At 52.3% G+C, this 17286-nt stretch overlaps 1 protein-coding gene and 1 long non-coding RNA gene across 3 annotated transcripts in view; one reads left to right on the top strand and one right to left on the bottom strand.

Annotated features, from left to right (window-relative positions):
- The window catches only part of ADCY3 (adenylate cyclase 3), a 92661-nt gene that overhangs the window by 63442 nt on the left and 11933 nt on the right, over window positions 1–17286 (top strand). For both annotated transcript variants that reach the window (XM_024764472.1, XM_024764471.1), the window contains 13 exons: window positions 3526–3645; window positions 5008–5150; window positions 5310–5471; window positions 6747–6834; window positions 7677–7793; window positions 9604–9863; window positions 10158–10223; window positions 11718–11799; window positions 12804–12962; window positions 13485–13631; window positions 14202–14321; window positions 16133–16253; window positions 16895–17019. In XM_024764472.1, the coding sequence (XP_024620240.1) occupies window positions 3526–3645; window positions 5008–5150; window positions 5310–5471; window positions 6747–6834; window positions 7677–7793; window positions 9604–9863; window positions 10158–10223; window positions 11718–11799; window positions 12804–12962; window positions 13485–13631; window positions 14202–14321; window positions 16133–16253; window positions 16895–17019 (1710 nt within the window). The remainder of the gene's footprint in view (window positions 1–3525; window positions 3646–5007; window positions 5151–5309; window positions 5472–6746; window positions 6835–7676; window positions 7794–9603; window positions 9864–10157; window positions 10224–11717; window positions 11800–12803; window positions 12963–13484; window positions 13632–14201; window positions 14322–16132; window positions 16254–16894; window positions 17020–17286) is intronic.
- On the bottom strand, window positions 13001–15038 carry LOC112412777 (uncharacterized). Its single transcript, XR_003005858.1, has 3 exons — window positions 14985–15038; window positions 13970–14204; window positions 13001–13078 (listed from the first exon to the last, which is right to left on the bottom strand). It is a non-coding gene; the product is annotated as an uncharacterized LOC112412777 (long non-coding RNA).

A 17286-nucleotide genomic window follows, 5' to 3' on the forward strand; every position in this document is an offset into this window, starting at 1 on the left:
CAGTGGTTAAGAATCTGCCTGCCAGTGCAGGGGACATGGGTTTAAGCCCTGGTCCCAGAAGATCCCATACACCGCGGAGCAACTAAGCCCACGGGCCACAACTACTGAAGTCCGTGCACCTAGAGCCCGCGCTCTGCAACAAGAGAAGCCACCACAATGAGAAGCCCGCGTACCGCAACGAAGAGTAGCCCCTGCTCGCCACAACTAGAGAAAGCCTGTGTGGAGCAACGAAGACCCAACGCAGCCAAAAATAAATAAATAAATTTATTTTTTAAAAAAAGAGTGCTACATGCACAACTTCAATATGTTCACTGGAACAAATGAACAATGCATCTTCTAAGCTATTCTACAAGATGGTGATTGACAACAATTTGAGAAATCAGCTACCTTTGTGAAGTGACGGAACATTTACCATTTCTGGCAAAAAACGTTTTTAGTACATTTAAAAATGCTGTTCCTTTAAAGAATTACCCACAAATTTGGTTGTACTGGTGACCACCTTGAAGTCATAGGGCAGCAGTCAAACGTATCTTTGTGACAACCACACTCATTCCTGTTCGTTCTAATCTTGCATTTTCTCATTTTATTTAATCAACCCTTGCGTGGTGCGTCATTTGACTCAGGAGTTGTTCTTGGCACCTGACACCCCCGGGAGGGTTACGGATGGGGCCCTGGCAGCAGTGTCTTTACGAAGCTGGTGTGCAGGAGTCATTATTCAGTTTTCCAATTAGAGAAAAGTTGAGTACCTGGACGTGTAGCTTAAAATACTAGCACAGAGGCTCTGGGTGAGTAGGAGTGGGGTCTGGGCTGTGGGCCGTTGAGCCCCGTGGCCTGGGTGCTGCCACACAGGACAGGAGCACAGGCGACAGCTTCCAATGAACGGGGGTTAGACTTCTTCGTAAATGCTCCGTCAGACAAATGAGGGGGCCCATTTCTCATGGAAACGTGGGCGCTGTTCCCTTCAAAACTAATTTTCCTGACGTTTTGGGGCAATCCAGGTGTTCATTGTGTTGTAAAGTTGACTTTTAACTGTTTCTTCGTGCCCCTACCTAAAAAATGTAGATGTCGCAAAGTGGAAAAGCTGGGTTAAAGGTTCTGTACATTGAAAGTTTAACCCATGTGCCTGCTACTTACCTCCTGCCACCCTCCCCGTGCCTGTGCTGGCTCTCTCCTCACTTTTTTTCTTCGTTCAGTTGAAAGATGAACCCACGGTATCTTATTGTTTTAATCGCATTTCTTTAGTTATTAGTAAGACTGGACACTTGTAACATGGCTGTCAGTCTGGTGATTTTCTTCTGTGACTTGCATACTCACATCTCACCTTTGAGGGCTTTTCCCGCCTCTGGTTTGTAGACGCTTCTTGTTTGTTAGAGAGCTGAACCTTCTGTCATACCGTGCTCATCAGCTGTGTATCAAGCATCCGCTTCGTGCCCAGCGCTGGGCTGCATCTGTCTCGGGGAACTTGGAAGTTGAGCTGCTGTAGATTATACCAGTCGTCTTCCCTACAAGGCGCTGCAGCAACTGTCAGCCCCCAGTGTGCGTTAAGTGAACAACTTAGCCATTATCAGAAGCCCATGTGATTAGCTCAGTAATTGTTGAAGATGTCTCCAGCTCAAGCTGTGCTCCGAGAAGGCCATGTCAGCGAATCACCAAGCCCGCTCAGCAGTCAGTCAGAAGTAGTCGAGCGCAGAGATAAACGCGTGAATGATGTGTGAGCGATAATGGGAAGCAGTAGGGAAAGTGGTGACGGCGGCTTCCCTGGGCCTCATAGGAGCAAATACCATTCCATCTGCAGAAGCCTCTCCCCGGGGTTTAGCTGAACAAAGTGATAAGGAGGAGAGTGTGAGGGGAATTGTCACAGTGGATCCTTTCCAGAGTGTTAAAAAGATACCTCCCATCTATACTGACCTTGCTGTTAGTCTCATTCAGTTGTTTTTTGTTTGTTTTATTTTTTTGCGGTACGTGGGCCTCTCGCTGTTGTGGCCTCTCCCGTGGCGGAGCGCAGGCTCAGCGTCCATGGCTCACGGGCCCAGCCGCTCTGCGGCATGTGGGGTCTTCCCGGACCGGGGCACGAACCCGTGTCCCCTGCATCGGCAGACGGACCCTCAGCCACTGCGCCACCAGGGAAGCCCTCATTCAGTTGTTTTAAATGCCATCTCCGACAACTCCCAAATTGAGATCTCAGCCCCAACCGGCATCCCTGCACTAAACTTGCAGCCACGTGTGCATCTCCCTCTGTGTATACAACAGGCCCAAAGCTGAGCTCCTGATCTCTCTACCCTACAACACGCTCTTCCTCAGTCTTCCCTGTCTCAATCCTGTCTCAGTGGCAACTCCGTTCTTTCCACTGCTCAGCCCCAAACCTTTGGAGACATCCCGACCCCCCTCTACAATCCGTGAGCCCCTTCCTGCAAGCTATAGCTCTCGCCCCGCTCTCCTCACACCCTGGCAGCCGCCGTCTCGTCCGAGCCATCTCATGCCTGGGTCAGCGCAGCGGTCTCCCAGTCTGTTGCCCTGCTCTGCACCGCCCCCCACCCCCGTCTCCACACAGCAGCCAGAGTGATCCTGCTGGGGTGTTAGGTGAAATCATGTCACACACACATACCCCGCCCCCGCCCCGCACTGCCCACTCCACACCCTCCTTCGGTCCCCATCTCAGAGGAAGAGCCAAAGTCCCCTGAGGTCAGGAACCCCATCCAGCAGGTCCTCACCGCCCTGCCCCTTTCACTCACTGGGCTCGGGCAGCGCCGCCCTCCTGGCTGCTGCTCAGACACTCCGGGCCTCCAGCCCGCTCCAGGCTTTCTCTTGCTGGAACCCGTCCCTGAGAGCCGCGTGATGTGCTCCGGGTCTTCATGGAAATGTCATCTTCATGGTGACACCTCCCCCACTCCCCTTACCGTCACTCCCCAGCAATCCCCGTGTCCCTTGCCTACACCTCTCCAGAGCACTGCCCTCTGACCTTCTGTAATCATTTACTTCTTTACTTCGCTGATGTCCGGCCGTCCTCACTAGAAGGTGGGCTCTGAGGTTAGGACATTCTGTGTCCCCAGGAGTTACAACAGTTCCTGTCCCACAGTAGGTACCCAGTAAGTACTTGGTAAATGAATGAATGAGCTGTTTTCCTGTATAGAGCAGTATTTTTCCTTGACAGAGTAAATTAAATAATCATTGGGGAAATTGGTTTATGGAATTTATTCAGACTTTTGGAAGGCATTTGACAGGGCTCGACCCCAGAAAAGATCTCTCTGAATCACTGTGTCACTGAGTTACTGTTTTAAAAATAGGAGTTGGAACAATAAGGTCTTTCTCTGCTTAGAAAAGTTGTAATACTAGAAATGGATACTAGAAAATTACAGCGTTTTAAAATTGATGGTCTAGAGAAGGAACTGAATAGTGAGATTTCTAAGGTTACAAGGCCTCTGAACTCTGGTGGGAAGATTCCAGACTGAGAGTAGACCAACCCCACGCTGGGTGGGCATCTGGCAGTGCCTGGGGGCTCCTAACGGCCACTCCCTCCTGCTGCAGGCTCTGCAGAACGGAGCACCACCTTCCTCAAAGCCCGGCTCCCCTGCCCTCATTGAGACCAAGGAGCCCAACGGGAGCATCCACACCAGCGGCTCCATGTCCGAGGAGCCAGATACCCAGGTACGTGTGGGGCGAGGCCCGGGATGGCCTGGCCTCTGTCTTTGGTGGCTGTGTAACCTTGGGCTGGTCACCGCCCCGCCCCCTGGCCTCACTGTCTCCTCGTCAGTTACATGGGGTGGAGGTGGCTGAGGTCAGAAGAGGTGCTCACCTCCGAGGCCTTGTCTGGCTCCCATGTCCCAGAATCCTAGAGATCTGAGGACACCCACGGAAATTTCTCTAGGATCCAGGGCTGTTTCAGAAGTGACACTAAAGGGCTGGGCTCACCTCTCTGGCTAGGTCCAAACCCCACAAGTCCTGTGCACAGATGAGGGGTTTCCAAAGGAATGAACAGGATGGCCCCCTGAGGATGGGGTGCGCCTTGGGAGAGCATCCAGGATCCATCCACTACTAAAGAGCTTCCTGAGTATATCCACCGACAGAGGCCAGTGCTGAGACGGGTCTCGGCCTCGCGGAGGCTGCCGTGAGCTGGTCGGCCACACCGCTAGTCTCGTTGCAGGGGAGACAGAACTGCCCCGTGCCTGTAGATACGTGCTGCAAGACAAGGGTAGAGGGATGAAGATAAACTGGGTTTTCCTTGAGCACCACAGCACTCAGTAACTTTTCCCTATTGTGAGTTTCTTGATCGAAAGTGTTAATACAGACTCAGTGTAACTCACTAACAAGAAGGACGCAGAGGCTTAGCAGCCTGAGATTTTCTTTACTCACAGTTAGCCAGTGTCGCACTGCTCCCGACACGCTTCAGGGACAGAGGTTCCTGGTGCTGGAACAGAACATCCACATCATGTTACAGAGAAGAAAATTGGGGCTGGGGGGACATGGATTATACGGGGTCAGACTCAACCAGCAGCACACCTGGGCTTAAGCCCGGGGTATCTGGATTGTGGCTTCCAGACACACTCAGACCCGTGCAGACAGCGCTGATCAGCCCGTTCGCAGTTGTTATTTGGGCTGATGGCTGTGTAACCATAGTCTGGATTCATGTGTTTGGAGCGGAGGCTTTTCCTTCGTGACCAGGAATAAAAATGGTAGGGGGTACCCCAGTCCTACCACCCCACTAGCAATAAGGGTGTTATTTTCTCTCCATAGCTTTCCCCCTCAGGTCTTCCTCCCCCAAATGAGCCAGATCTGAGCTCCTTTAAGAGCGCCCTTAAGCATAGGGTTGGGGGTGTTCTACATCCCCAAGGATGCCGAAGGGTATGGCTGTGTGACACCCCCATCCTCGTAGTAGGAGGTGCCAGGACCCCGCCGACCCAGCAGCGGTCTCAAATTCCAGGTCTCCCACTCCCAACACCACCCTGTCTTTCGCCAACTTCTCCCCCCTCCATCCCGCCTGGCCCCCAACCCTGCCACACTGCCTTGCAGGCTGACAACCCCTCGTTCCCCAACCCTCGCCGGAGGCTGCGGCTTCAGGACCTGGCCGATCGCGTGGTGGACGCCTCCGAGGACGAGCACGAGCTCAACCAGCTGCTCAACGAGGCCCTGCTGGAGCGGGAGTCTGCCCAGGTGTAAGTGGCCCCTCAGGCACCTGGCCCCTTGCCCTTGGCACGTGCCTTGTCTGGCCCCAGCGTGGGGTCCAGGAAGTCAGTCATCGTAAATACGGCCCCTTCCTGGCGGGCAGAGACAGATGTGATGTTTGCATCTCATAGGGCTTGTTTGCACTGCAGAGTGAAGAAGAGAAACACCTTCTTCCTGTCCATGCGGTTCATGGACCGCGAGATGGAAACCCGCTACTCGGTGGAGAAGGAGAAGCAGAGTGGGGCCGCCTTCAGCTGTTCCTGCGTCGTCCTGCTCTGCACCGCCCTGGTTGAGATTCTCATCGACCCCTGGTGAGGGAGGGGCAGGGCAGGCCCTGACAGCCAGGGGAGGGTGGAAGATGACGAGCTTCCTAGGCCAGAGGCCTGCGGGGTGTGGGCCTCAGCTGGAGCCTGACGTAGGGGCGCAGGCTCTGTTCCTTGCCCCCCATCCCCCGGAGCAGCCCCCGGGAATGCTGGGACCGCGCCGTGGACCCCCTTCCTTCTCTCTGCTCCTGGCTCCTAGAATAGCACTCGCGTCAAAGTGGGGGTCACACCAGGGTTGAGAAGGCTGAGGGAGGAAGGGTCCGGGGGGATGGAGACCTTGGCTGCGTGGGTCTGAGTGGCTCTGGGACAAGGAGACAGGACAGGGACGCTCCTCAATCTCGGTCACCACGGCTCATCGGCTCCCTTTCTTGGCTCGTGTTATAAAAGACAGATTTCAGGCTCTGGGTGCAGACTGGCCTCTCTCACAGCAGCAAGTCCTCTGGGGCAAGGCAGGGTGTTCTGGAATCCTTGCCCCATCTGCTGAAGCCCAGTTGACGGATGGCTGCCCCCTCCCTCCCTCCCCTCCTCCCCATGGCCGATCAGCAGCTCCCTCCAGCTCAGGGATCCCCACCAGAAAGGAGGGGGTGTGGAGCCCTCTTCTGATCACACTTTGGGGAACTTAAAGAGCCTTGGACTCGTCACATGGTCCTAGGTTCTGGACTCGGCTCGCTCACATTTCTTCTACGACCTTGGGTGCATCACTGAGGGTTCCTGGAGTATCAGTTTACTCATCTGTAAAGTAAAAGATGATGATGGTGATCTGAAGATGATAAAACCTGCCCTCGCTAACTCAGAACTATTGTGAGGACCAAATTCATTCATTCACTTCACAAATATTTGCTGTCTACTTTGTGCCTGGGGCTAAGGTGTAGGGATACAGCCGTGAACGCTGTAACCCTCAGCAGCCCTTGGCAGTGAGCGGCTCTGTTCTGTGCTCTCCCCTTTCATCATTGCGACACGGCAGAATGCTTGTTCCTAAGAATCCCTTCCCAGGTTTTACTGGGCTCTGCCCAGGGCATCTGTGAGTCTGTCCTTCTTTAAGAAATGTCCCAAAGAACAGTTACAGCTGGGGAGGGTCCTGTGTCCCCAGGCCCTGCACACAGCCGGCAGCAACTCCCTGGTATGACGTGGAACTTCTCGGGTACAGGCTTGTGCCTTGCTTAGGGGGCCTGCCCTCTGTCTCCTTTCCTTTACTGTCCTGGCCCCTGACCCAGCCCACTACTCCCTCTGGTCCTCTCCTGGATTGTTTTCTCTCTCTCACAGGCTGATGACAAACTATGTGACCTTTGTGGTTGGCGAGGTCCTGCTCCTGACCCTGACCGTCTGCTCGCTGGCTGCCATCTTTCCTCGGGTAAGAAGCACTTTTCCTTTTGGCTCAGAGCTGTCTGGAAGTGAGCATCGCTCCCCGTGAAAGTGCGTATTGATGGAGTTGTGTCCTGTCAGGTCCTGACAAGTAGAGGACTTCCGTTGGGGTGGCTCAGGCACTCATCCATTCATTCATTATACACGTCTTCATTATCGGCTCTGCACCCACTTTGGGCCAGGCCCCGGAGCACGTGTGGGTGGGTGAGCCAGAGTCTACATAAATGGGAACCTGTGTAGAAAAGCAGTGGAGGCCCAGCTAGAAGGTGGAATGGCTCCAGTTGTGAAAGACCCTGAAAGCCACACACAGGGATTGAGACTTTCTCCTATAAGCACTGGGTGTCAGGCAGAGTTTTTGATCAGAAAAAAAAGGGAAAAGCAGCATTTTAGGAAAATTAATTTGGCAGGTGGCTTGTGAGTAACTTGGGGGATTTAGGTACACTGACCCAGGGAAAGCAGGAGTACGTAGCCAGGCAAAGACGGCCGGCCCTGAAAATTCTCCCCCAACGTGGCTTTGCCGCCCAGCGACAGTGAGTGGACTGCTGCTCTGGTGCGGCCCACAGGCTCAGGCCGGTTGCCGCGCAGCTCTGGGAAGGGCTCTGATACCTGGCAGTCGTGGTGTGTCACCTGCACATCCAGCAGGACGGGCAGACAGAGCCGGGACCTGCGCGCCTTCTCGGTCCTGCCGCAGCCAGGTTTTGGTTGACGCACGCACGCGGCACTACTTTCCAGGTTCCTGGGAAGTATGGGAGCAAGCAGAGTGGTTAGCAGTCATGTTTACAGGGGGGAAGGCCGTCAAGACACAAGGGCCTGGAAATTCCATCCTTCTAGGCCTTTCCTAAGAAGATCGTGGCCTTCTCGACTTGGATCGACCGGACGCGCTGGGCCAGGAACACCTGGGCCATGCTGGCCATCTTCATTCTGGTCATGGCAAACGTCGTGGACATGGTGAGCCCCTGCTGTCCTGTTGAAGGGACGCCCACTCTCTGGATTAGCCTGCGTGAGCAGTTGCCAGCCCATTTCCCCACCCCCAGTAGACACAGGTTTGGAGTGGCACTTAGGTTCCTAAATGATCATCCTGGCCAAACGGCGGGGTCTTCTCCCCGGGATGCCTCTGAGGCTGCCTTGTCTTCCCCAGTTCCTCACTCTCCCCGGGTCCAGGAGCCCAGCGCCAGGCACCAGCTCCCGTCTGGGTGGTTTACATATGTTGTCTCATTTAATCTCTGTAACAATCCCGAGAGGTCGGTATCATCGGTAGTTTCATGTGAAAAAAATGATGCTCAGAGAGGTTAAATCACTTGTTTTAGGTCACACAGCCAATAAGTAACAGAGTGGAGAATTGAAGCAGTTCTAAATCCCCGTCCTGTGTTTTCTCTCTCCATGTCTCACTGTTCAGGGGCCCCAATACTCCTAAGCTTTCTGTGTATCTTAAGTATTCCCTACAGTGTGGCTAGCATCAGGCATCCATCAGGACGAGGGAGGTAAACCGGCTCCACCAGAGGAGCGCTCCTGTTTGGCCTTCATCCATTTGAACAAGGCCACACCTTCCAGAGGTGGGTCACTGGGACGGCAATTTCACTGAGCCCAGATGGCTAGCGGTAGACGAGATCCTCTGCTCTGTTGTCCTCAGTTCACATGGGTCCCGTGAGGGGGCAGCAGAGGCTTTCTTGGGGAGAAGGGATGGCAGTGGGAAGCCACCAGCCAGTTCCTGAACACTGGGCACTTGGAGCTGTCACTGGTGCTCTCTGGTCAGGCCTCCCAGCTCCCTCCAGTGTTGGTAGTACTATACTAGATACACTGTCTTAGAGTCCTGCTTTTTGCAAATATAATGTTATATTATTTGCTTTATTTTTAACAATTGAAGCATGGGAGAAAAGTCAGCTTGGAGACTTATTCTGGTAGCAGTGTATGTGAGAAGCCCTAGGGCCAACTGATCCGAAGTCCAACAGGAATGGAGTTAGGAGCTCCAGAACCTGACACGCCCAGGGGTTGCTGGTGGCCACAGGGCAGGGAAGAAAAGGCCTGGGCCCCTTGTGTGTCAGGACACCCCCCTGAAGCCTGGTGCCGAGGTCTGGGGGCCACTGTTTGACAGGGTCATGGACACTGGCAGGACATCTGGAAGTCCTGTGGAGGGGAGAAAAACTAGGGAGGTGTGAAACTTTGCACGTGCTAGACTCCCATGCCGAGAGCCTCCCCAAAGCCAGACAAGCGCCAGTGGGTGAACGTGAAGAAAAGTAGGTTCGATTCGGTTTATGGATGCACTTTCCATTGACCACGTCTGCCCAGCAGTGGGACCGGCGACCAGACTCCAGAAATGAAGGGTTTGAGTGGAGACTGGCTGCCGTCGCAGTGAAGCTCTGAGGGGCAGCCTGGCTGGCTCACGGTCCCTCCGGAAGCAACAGAGTGCTGTGGGCAAGTGCACGTTGGGTTTGAAACCTAACGAGCGGACTCCTGGTTCTGGCTTTGCTGCTTGCTAATTACATCACTTTGGGCAAGGGCGGCCTCTCCGAATTTCCCCTATGATGGTGGCAGCACTAAAATACTCAGAGAATTTTCATGAGCATCAGAGGAGATGATGGTAGAGCTCTTAGCAGGAATTAACTGACTTCTGTATTACTGTGCCCTGGTAAATTTTTCTTCTTTCTCGGTGTTTCTGAGGAAGCCGTGGGAAGTGGCAGCTGCCACAGCCCCGCCTTCTCTGACCGGTGTCTGCTGTCCCCTTGCACCCCGTGCTCTCCCCTACGGTCCTGGCCTCCAGCTTAGCTGTCTCCAGTACTACATGGGACCCACCAACGGCACCTCAAGGGTGCAGATAGAGGACGGCTGCGTGGAGAACCCCAAGTACTACAACTACGTCGCTGTGCTGTCCCTGATCGCCACCATCATGCTGGTGCAGGTCAGCCACATGGTCAAGCTGACACTCATGCTGCTCATCGCAGGGGCTGTGGCCGTCATCAACATGTGCGCCTGGCGCCCCATCTTTGATGAATACGACCGCAGACGCTTCCAGGAACACGAGTAAGATGAAGCCTGTTCGGGGATCTGCATAGTCTCCTTCCTCCCACCCCCCAGGCCCCGTTTCAAGGTCATGGGTCTGCACTGAGCTGGCCGTCTGTCTCTAGGGCTCATCCACGGCTTGTATGGGAATCAGGGTTTGTGGTTTCTCACAGACGGGCCACTGGTTGGCTGTGATCCCAGGACACATCCTTCTCCTTCTTGAGGAGTTGAAGACCTGGGTCACCTCAGTGTTTGGCTGGGCACCAGTCTGTTGTACCCGATGGAGCCTGAGTGTGCTATTATCTGTCCCAACAGCTTTCCGATGGTGGCCTTAGAGAAGATGCAGGTACTTTCCAGCCCCGGGCTCAATGGCACTGACAGGTAAGGGTGACCACTTTCCCGTCCTGGTCTGTGTTTTCGGCCCCTTTCTTCTAGAGGCAGGGAATACAACAGGCCAAAGCCCCATGGTCTCATCCTTCCAGAGGCACGTGACGTGGGATAGTCAGGCCGGAGAAGTGAGTGTGTGTTTCTGTAGGGAGCCTGCAGCAGACTTTAGCGCTCATCTGGCCACGCTGGCCTCTCCTGAGTCAAAGAGAGCGAGGCCTGGCGAGCAGTGTGGTTTAGAGGGTGGGACAGAGAGCAGGCCGGGCTGAGGTGAAAGGAGAGCAGCCAGGTGGAGGACAGCTGCGTTTACCGGCTGGCAGGACAGACGGCAGAAACAGGAGCAGGAAGGAACACTGTTGCATTCAAACTAGAAGACCTGGATTCTGAACCCTGCCGCGGTGATTCTCTGTGGGGCCTCAGGCAGGCCACTTTTCCTGAGTCTCAGTTTTCATCTCTTGAAGAGGATATCAGACTAGAGGTTCTTCAGGGTCCCTTCTAACTCTAAAGTTTTAGAATTGTATGATTCAGTGACTTGACTAGACTTTTAAGTAAGTTTAAAAAAGAAAAAGATGACCTACAGAAGGTGGGTAGAAGACTTGAAGAGCATTTCGCAAAAGAAGAAATCTAACTGGGCACTAATAAATGAAAGGCATTCAGGTAACCGAGGTCATGCAAATTAAGACCACTGTGAAAGACCACCACACCCCTATCAGTTTGGCGAAAATTAAGAAGCCTGATCACATCCTGTGTAACAACGGTGATGCGCACATTCCTGGTGGGAGTGTAAACCATTTTAGAAAACAATTTGGAGTTAATTAGTACAGTTGAAAGGAGACCTATGACGCAGCAACTCCACAGCTACGTGTACACCTTAGGGAAACGAATGCACATGTATGTCCCAGGATACATAAGAATGTCCACAGTTGCATTGTTTATAATAGCCACACACACCTACAAACATCCAAAACAAATGAGAACGACCCAAATGACATCAACAATGAACAGGTATATAAATCGTGGTATAGTCATATAATAGAATACTGTACAGTAATGGAAATGATGTACAGCTCCACACAAAAATATGGGTGACAGTTATACAAAAGCATGGTGGAACTGTGCCCTCATCCCATCACCGAGATGTTAGTCAGTCTCTCCCGTCTCCAGATTCCTAGATGGTTGCAGCTACTTCTGTGATCAGTCAGGTGATGCAGTGTTTATTCAACATCCGGGGAGCATCCCCGAAGCCCTGATGTGGATTCCAAGTCCAGCCGGGAGGAGCCAGGAGTTGGTTGGCTGTTAAGACAAAAACCCAATGATTTCAGAAAGCTTTACTGCCCGGTGGGCATCCGGACTTGATGCAAAGGTGCTTAAGCTGCTGAGAAAAGTTTCTGGGTGACAGGAAACAGCACAGCCAGATTGGAGGGAATAATAAGGCCCCCTTGTCAGCGGGCAGCACGGGGCCCTCCAGCTGAATTGTCCTCGGTCCCGCAGGCTGCCCCTGGTGCCATCCAAGTGCTCGATGACGGTGATGATCTTCGTCATGATGCTCAGTTTCTACTACTTCTCCCGCCACGTGAGTGCCTGCACACCCTCCTCTTCTGCCCAGACCTTTTGGGGCCTCTGGAGAAGCAGCCCCAGGACCTGGGAGACCAAGCTCCTGGGGAATGCTGGTTTCCTTACCCCACATGGCGTGTGACCCTGGTCAGGCCACCACCTCTGCCAGTTTCTGGTTTCTTCCTCAGTAGTACAGGAGCAACAGTTCTTACCTATTCCTTCTGACCTCCTGCGGGAAACTGAAGGAAGCCTGGGGGAGGGGCACAAAAGCCTGGATAAAATCTGTTCCCTAGGCCAGCGGCTCATGGATCTCCACTCACCCAGGTTCTGGGGGTCACTAACACACTGACTACAGAGCCGGAAAATAAAGGGAAAGAAGCTGATGAAGTTTTTGTTTGGTTAAAAGGAAAAAGAGGAAGAGAAAGGGAAGGAAGTACCCTCGTGAGAGACTCACTTCCCTGTTAGCTCAGGTGCCACCCAGTGGCTTGTCGGGGAACTACAGCCACCCCCAGCCACTTCTTGACGAAATGGAGCCTGCTGGAAATGGGGACTCCCCCTCCCTGGGCTAGGAGATCCCACTGCTGCCACCACCCACAGGGCAGACCTGTAGCTAAAATTATGTCCCAGGACGCCCCACACATCCAGAATACCTCTCACATCTTCCTGTAACCAAAGGGGCTGGGATCCTCACCGCACCTGTAGGGTGGCCTTTTTGATGAGGTGAACCTTTCTGGGTCTCATTTCCCTTGCCATTAGCCGTTTTCCTTTCAGTCTTTCCATGTTGGAAATAAGTTCACATTTTTCGTCTTCCTATCAAATGGCCAGCTTTCTCTTTCTTTCTTTTTTTTTTTTTTTTTTTTTTTTTTGGCTGTGCTGAACAGCTTGTGGGATCTTAGTTCCCCAACCAGGGATTGAACCCGGGACACGGCAGTGAAAGCACTGAGTCCTAACCACTGGGCCAGGAGGGAATTCCCTCAGATGGCCAGCTTAGAGCTCACACCTTACCTATGTCTGTGTCCATAGGTGGAGAAGCTGGCACGGACACTGTTCTTATGGAAGATTGAGGTCCACGACCAGAAGGAGCGTGTCTATGAAATGAGACGCTGGAACGAGGCCTTGGTCACTAACATGTTGCCTGAGCACGTGGCCCGCCATTTCCTGGGGTCCAAGAAGAGAGACGAGGTGAGGGGTGGCCCTGTGCTGGAGCCATGAGCCTGTGTGTCATCTTCTGGCTTTCTGTCTTCTTATGACATGGCCTGGGGGCCCAGGTAGGGCTGGACCTACCCAGCACCACAACACTAGAAGCAAAAGAAGAATTTCACAGGCTTGGTAAAGGGCGCTGCCATAGACATTGCTTCCATGGGCCACACACCTCTGGGAGGCCCATTTAAGAAGCCAAGGCCTTGGTGGAGCCCACCTTTCTGCTGACCATGATCATCTCAGACCGGTTCCCATGCCTCACTTCCCAGCTCCACCCCACCCTCTTCTCAGAGCTGGAGCTGTTGCAGGGACTACTGAAGCTCTTTTTTAGTTATTAATTGTTGTGATGAGCTACTTTCTAATAATTCAAAGTTGGGATAGTCTGGGAGACGTGCGTGTCCAAAAAGCTGAGTGCACGTGTCATGGGTATGGAAGACAGATTCATTTCTATAGCACATTATTCACTTAGACTTTTCTGAGCACTTTGGCCCTGCCTCTTTTTAGGAGCTGTACAGTCAGTCTTATGACGAGATTGGAGTCATGTTTGCCTCCCTGCCCAACTTTGCTGACTTCTACACAGAGGAGAGCATCAATAACGGTGGCATTGAGTGTCTGCGCTTCCTCAATGAGATCATCTCAGATTTTGACTCTGTAAGTGACCATCCTGCGGCCCCCTCCCCCTGCCACAGAGCCAGCCCTTCCAGATTGCAGCCCAGGAAAGGCTGCAGAAGTCAGAGGGAAGTTAGAGAGTTACTCTGGCTGTGTTTCCCCATAAAAGCCCCTCCGCGTAACAGAGGGGCTTCTCCAGCCATCTGGAGATGTTGGGTCCCAGGTGAGAGCCTGGGAAATCACCTACAAGTTCATAGGTCTGGCCAAAACAAGACCCTGAGGCCCCTCCGATTCCTCCTACCCTCAAATTCAGATTCAGTAGACATTTATCAGGTAACTTGTATATCAGGGGAAATGCTTTTACGTAGATGCTCACCCACCCTAGGAGACTGGCACTTTCATCCGAGTGTTCAGGTGGTAGAAACTGAGGCTCAGAATATCGGGACATTGGCCCAGGATCATGTGGCAGATGTCGGCTGGATGAAGCTGTCACAGGAAAACATCTTAGATGTCTCGTGGGCTTGTTGTAAACAGGCAGATCTGTCATTTAGTTGTGGCTCGTTCATCTCCGTCGACTGCTGACAGTTCTGTCTTCCTTACTACTGGCCTCAGCTCCTGGACAATCCCAAGTTTCGGGTCATCACCAAGATCAAAACCATTGGCAGCACCTACATGGCAGCTTCAGGAGTCACCCCAGATGTCAACACCAATGGCTTTACCAGCTCCAACAAGGTAGCTAACCAGCTCAATGTCTAGAGGAGATGGGGCAAGAGAGAGGCAGCCTACACGTAGCACGTGGGAAACGATGTCATAATAAAAGTAGCTGCCATTAAGTACTGTTGTGCGAAGGGGTCACAGACACACACCCAACTAGCACCACGCGGTGCAAATATAAAACCAGGTTTACGAGTTTAATAAGCAGAGAGAGGGGAACACACATGGCCCCCCACTGCTGTTCCACAGCTTAGGCCGGGCCGGGTGTGAGATGGTTTGGGTAACTGTGGCCATATCCTCTTTTTTTTTTTTTTTTAATTTATTTTACTGAAGTATAGTTGATTTACAATGTTAATTTGTACTGTACAGCAAAATGATTCAGTTATACACATATACATACATTCTTTTTCGTATTCTTTTCCATTATGGTTTATTGCAGGATATTGAATATAGTTCTCTGTGCTCTACAGTAGGACCTTGTTTAACCAGTCTCTATATAATAGTTGGTATCTGCTAACCCCAAACTCCCAGTCCCTCCCTCCCCAACCCCCGACCTCCTTGGCAACCACAAGTCTGTTCTCTACATCCATGAGTCTGTTTCTGTTTCATAGATAAGTTCATTTGTATCATATAGATCCCACATGTAAGTGACACTATGCGGTATTTGTCTTCCTGACTTACTTCACTTAGCATGGTCATCTCTAGGTCCAACATCCATGTAGCTGCAAATGGCATGATTCCATTCTTTTATGGCCGAGTAGTATTCCATTGTACACATGTGCCACGTCTTCTGTATCCATTGATCTGCTGATGGACACTTAGGTTGCTTCCATGTCTTGGCTACTGTGAATAGCGCTACAGTGAACACTGGGGTACATGTATCTTTTCAAATTAAAATTTTCTCCAGATATATGCCTAGGAATAGGAGTGGAGGAACATACAGCAACTCTATTTTTAGTTTTTTGAGGACCCTCCATAGTGGGGTCCAACAGTGTAGGAGGGTTCCCTTTTCTCCACACCCTCTCCAGCATTTGTTATTTGTAGACTTTTTAATGATGGCCATTCTGACTGGTGTGAGGTGGTACCTCATTGTAGTTTTGATTTGCATTTCTCTAATAATTAGCAATGTTGAGCATCTTTTCATGTGCCTGTGGCCATGCCCTCTTAATGCTCTATACTTTCATAAGAACCGGGGAGCAGGAACTATCTACACAGTTATGTAACAGTGAAGATGTCCGGGCTGGGGAAATGGTTTTGTTAGGAGAGGGAAGTCGTTAACGCTCACTGGCTGACAGATTATTCTCCAGTTAGCTCAGCCCTGTGAGGCCAGCTGTGCTTAGCGCCAGAGGGAGAGGAAGTGAACTGTGGGGACCCTGGTCCCAAGGGCTGTTCTTAAAACATTACCCTAGTTTATTTCACAACTGTGCTGTACAGTGTAAGTCCTACTGCCATCTCCACTTTATGGATGAGGTTAAAGAAACACATCTAGAATGGTCATCACCCTCAAGTGCTTACAATTACTTGAAGAAACAAAATGAGGACAACGATACAAAATTCAAAGGCCAGGTTCAGACAGGGTGGTGACACGACCCTGCCAGATGCATGGCAGACAGCAGCTGGGCTGCGAAGGATTTGCCTTCCCCACCACCTCTGCCCATCCTTGCCCTGGACCCAGAGGGACCCAGGTGAGCTGTCACAGTGACAAGTCAGAGCTAAAGAGGTCCCTGGCTCCCCTGTGGGAGGAAGTGCAGAACAAAGCCTGTAACTAGCAGGTGAAGGGAGGAAGGCGCTCGGCTGGCCCTGGCGCTCACGGTTGTTTTCTCGTGCAGGAGAGGTCAGACAAGGAGCGCTGGCAGCACCTGGCGGATCTGGCCGACTTCGCGCTCGCCATGAAAGACACGCTCACCAACATCAACAACCAGTCCTTCAATAACTTCATGTTGCGCATCGGTAAGGCCTCTCGGCTCGCCCACTCCTGCCGTGCTCCCCCTAGTGCAGGGGGCTCGGCAAATCGGGGAGGATGGGGTTTAGAAACACCTGAGGCGTTTGGGCTGGGGAGGGTCATACTCACCGAGCTGGAAGGGACCTTACCGGTCTTTAGGTTGACGATGGAACTGAAAGTGCGATGAAATGGTCAGCCATCCCTGTCCCACGCTGTTGACGATGATGGCCTTCCTTCTGAATCCGGCTGGGACTTGAGTTTGTCTACCTTTCCAGGGAATCTTCTGTGCCTGAGGGCCTTGTTCACCTCAGTCCAGCCTGTCAGGATTCATGTCACCTGCCACCCACTACTGGGAAGGGGGTCTCGATCCTGGGCAAGGTCACAGGAGACTTGAAGTACCAGGTGTGCCAAGAGAGAAACTGGCAACTTCTGTCCTAAATGAGTTAGTATATTGCGGTGGCTGACAGTTACCGAGCACAGAGCAAGGAGGGTGAGAAGGACACATGACTTCTGTCCTCTGGTAGCTTAGGCTTGACGAGGAGTGTTACATAACTAGGAGCTTTGTGGTTGGAGCCAGGTGGCAAATTCCGTGAGAAGAGTTGGTGGCTTCTGAGATGGGGCTGTGCTGAATTCTGTGCCTCTACCTCAGGCATGAACAAAGGAGGGGTACTGGCTGGCGTCATCGGAGCCCGGAAACCACACTATGACATCTGGGGCAATACAGTCAACGTAGCCAGCAGGATGGAGTCCACAGGGGTCATGGGCAACATTCAGGTACGTCTAGCAACAGAGCCGACCGTGTGCTCAGATCCAGGGAGTGGAATCGGAATAATGCATGTTTTGCTGGGCACTACTGCCTCCTTTCTGTTGGCCCAGAACGTTAAGTTGGCAATGCTGAGATCAAGGGCAGGAGTGGGAAGAGATGCTTCAGTAAAAAGGAAAAAATACTTCAAACCCATATACAAAATGCAGGTTTAAGTTCTGGATAAAAGAATGCCCTGCTTGGGCTTCCCTGGTGGCGCAGTGGTTGAGAGTATGACT

Source organism: Neophocaena asiaeorientalis, unplaced genomic scaffold (assembly GCF_003031525.2).
Source record: "Neophocaena asiaeorientalis asiaeorientalis breed wild unplaced genomic scaffold, Neophocaena_asiaeorientalis_V1.1 scaffold345, whole genome shotgun sequence".
Taxonomy (NCBI): Eukaryota; Metazoa; Chordata; class Mammalia; order Artiodactyla; family Phocoenidae; genus Neophocaena; species Neophocaena asiaeorientalis.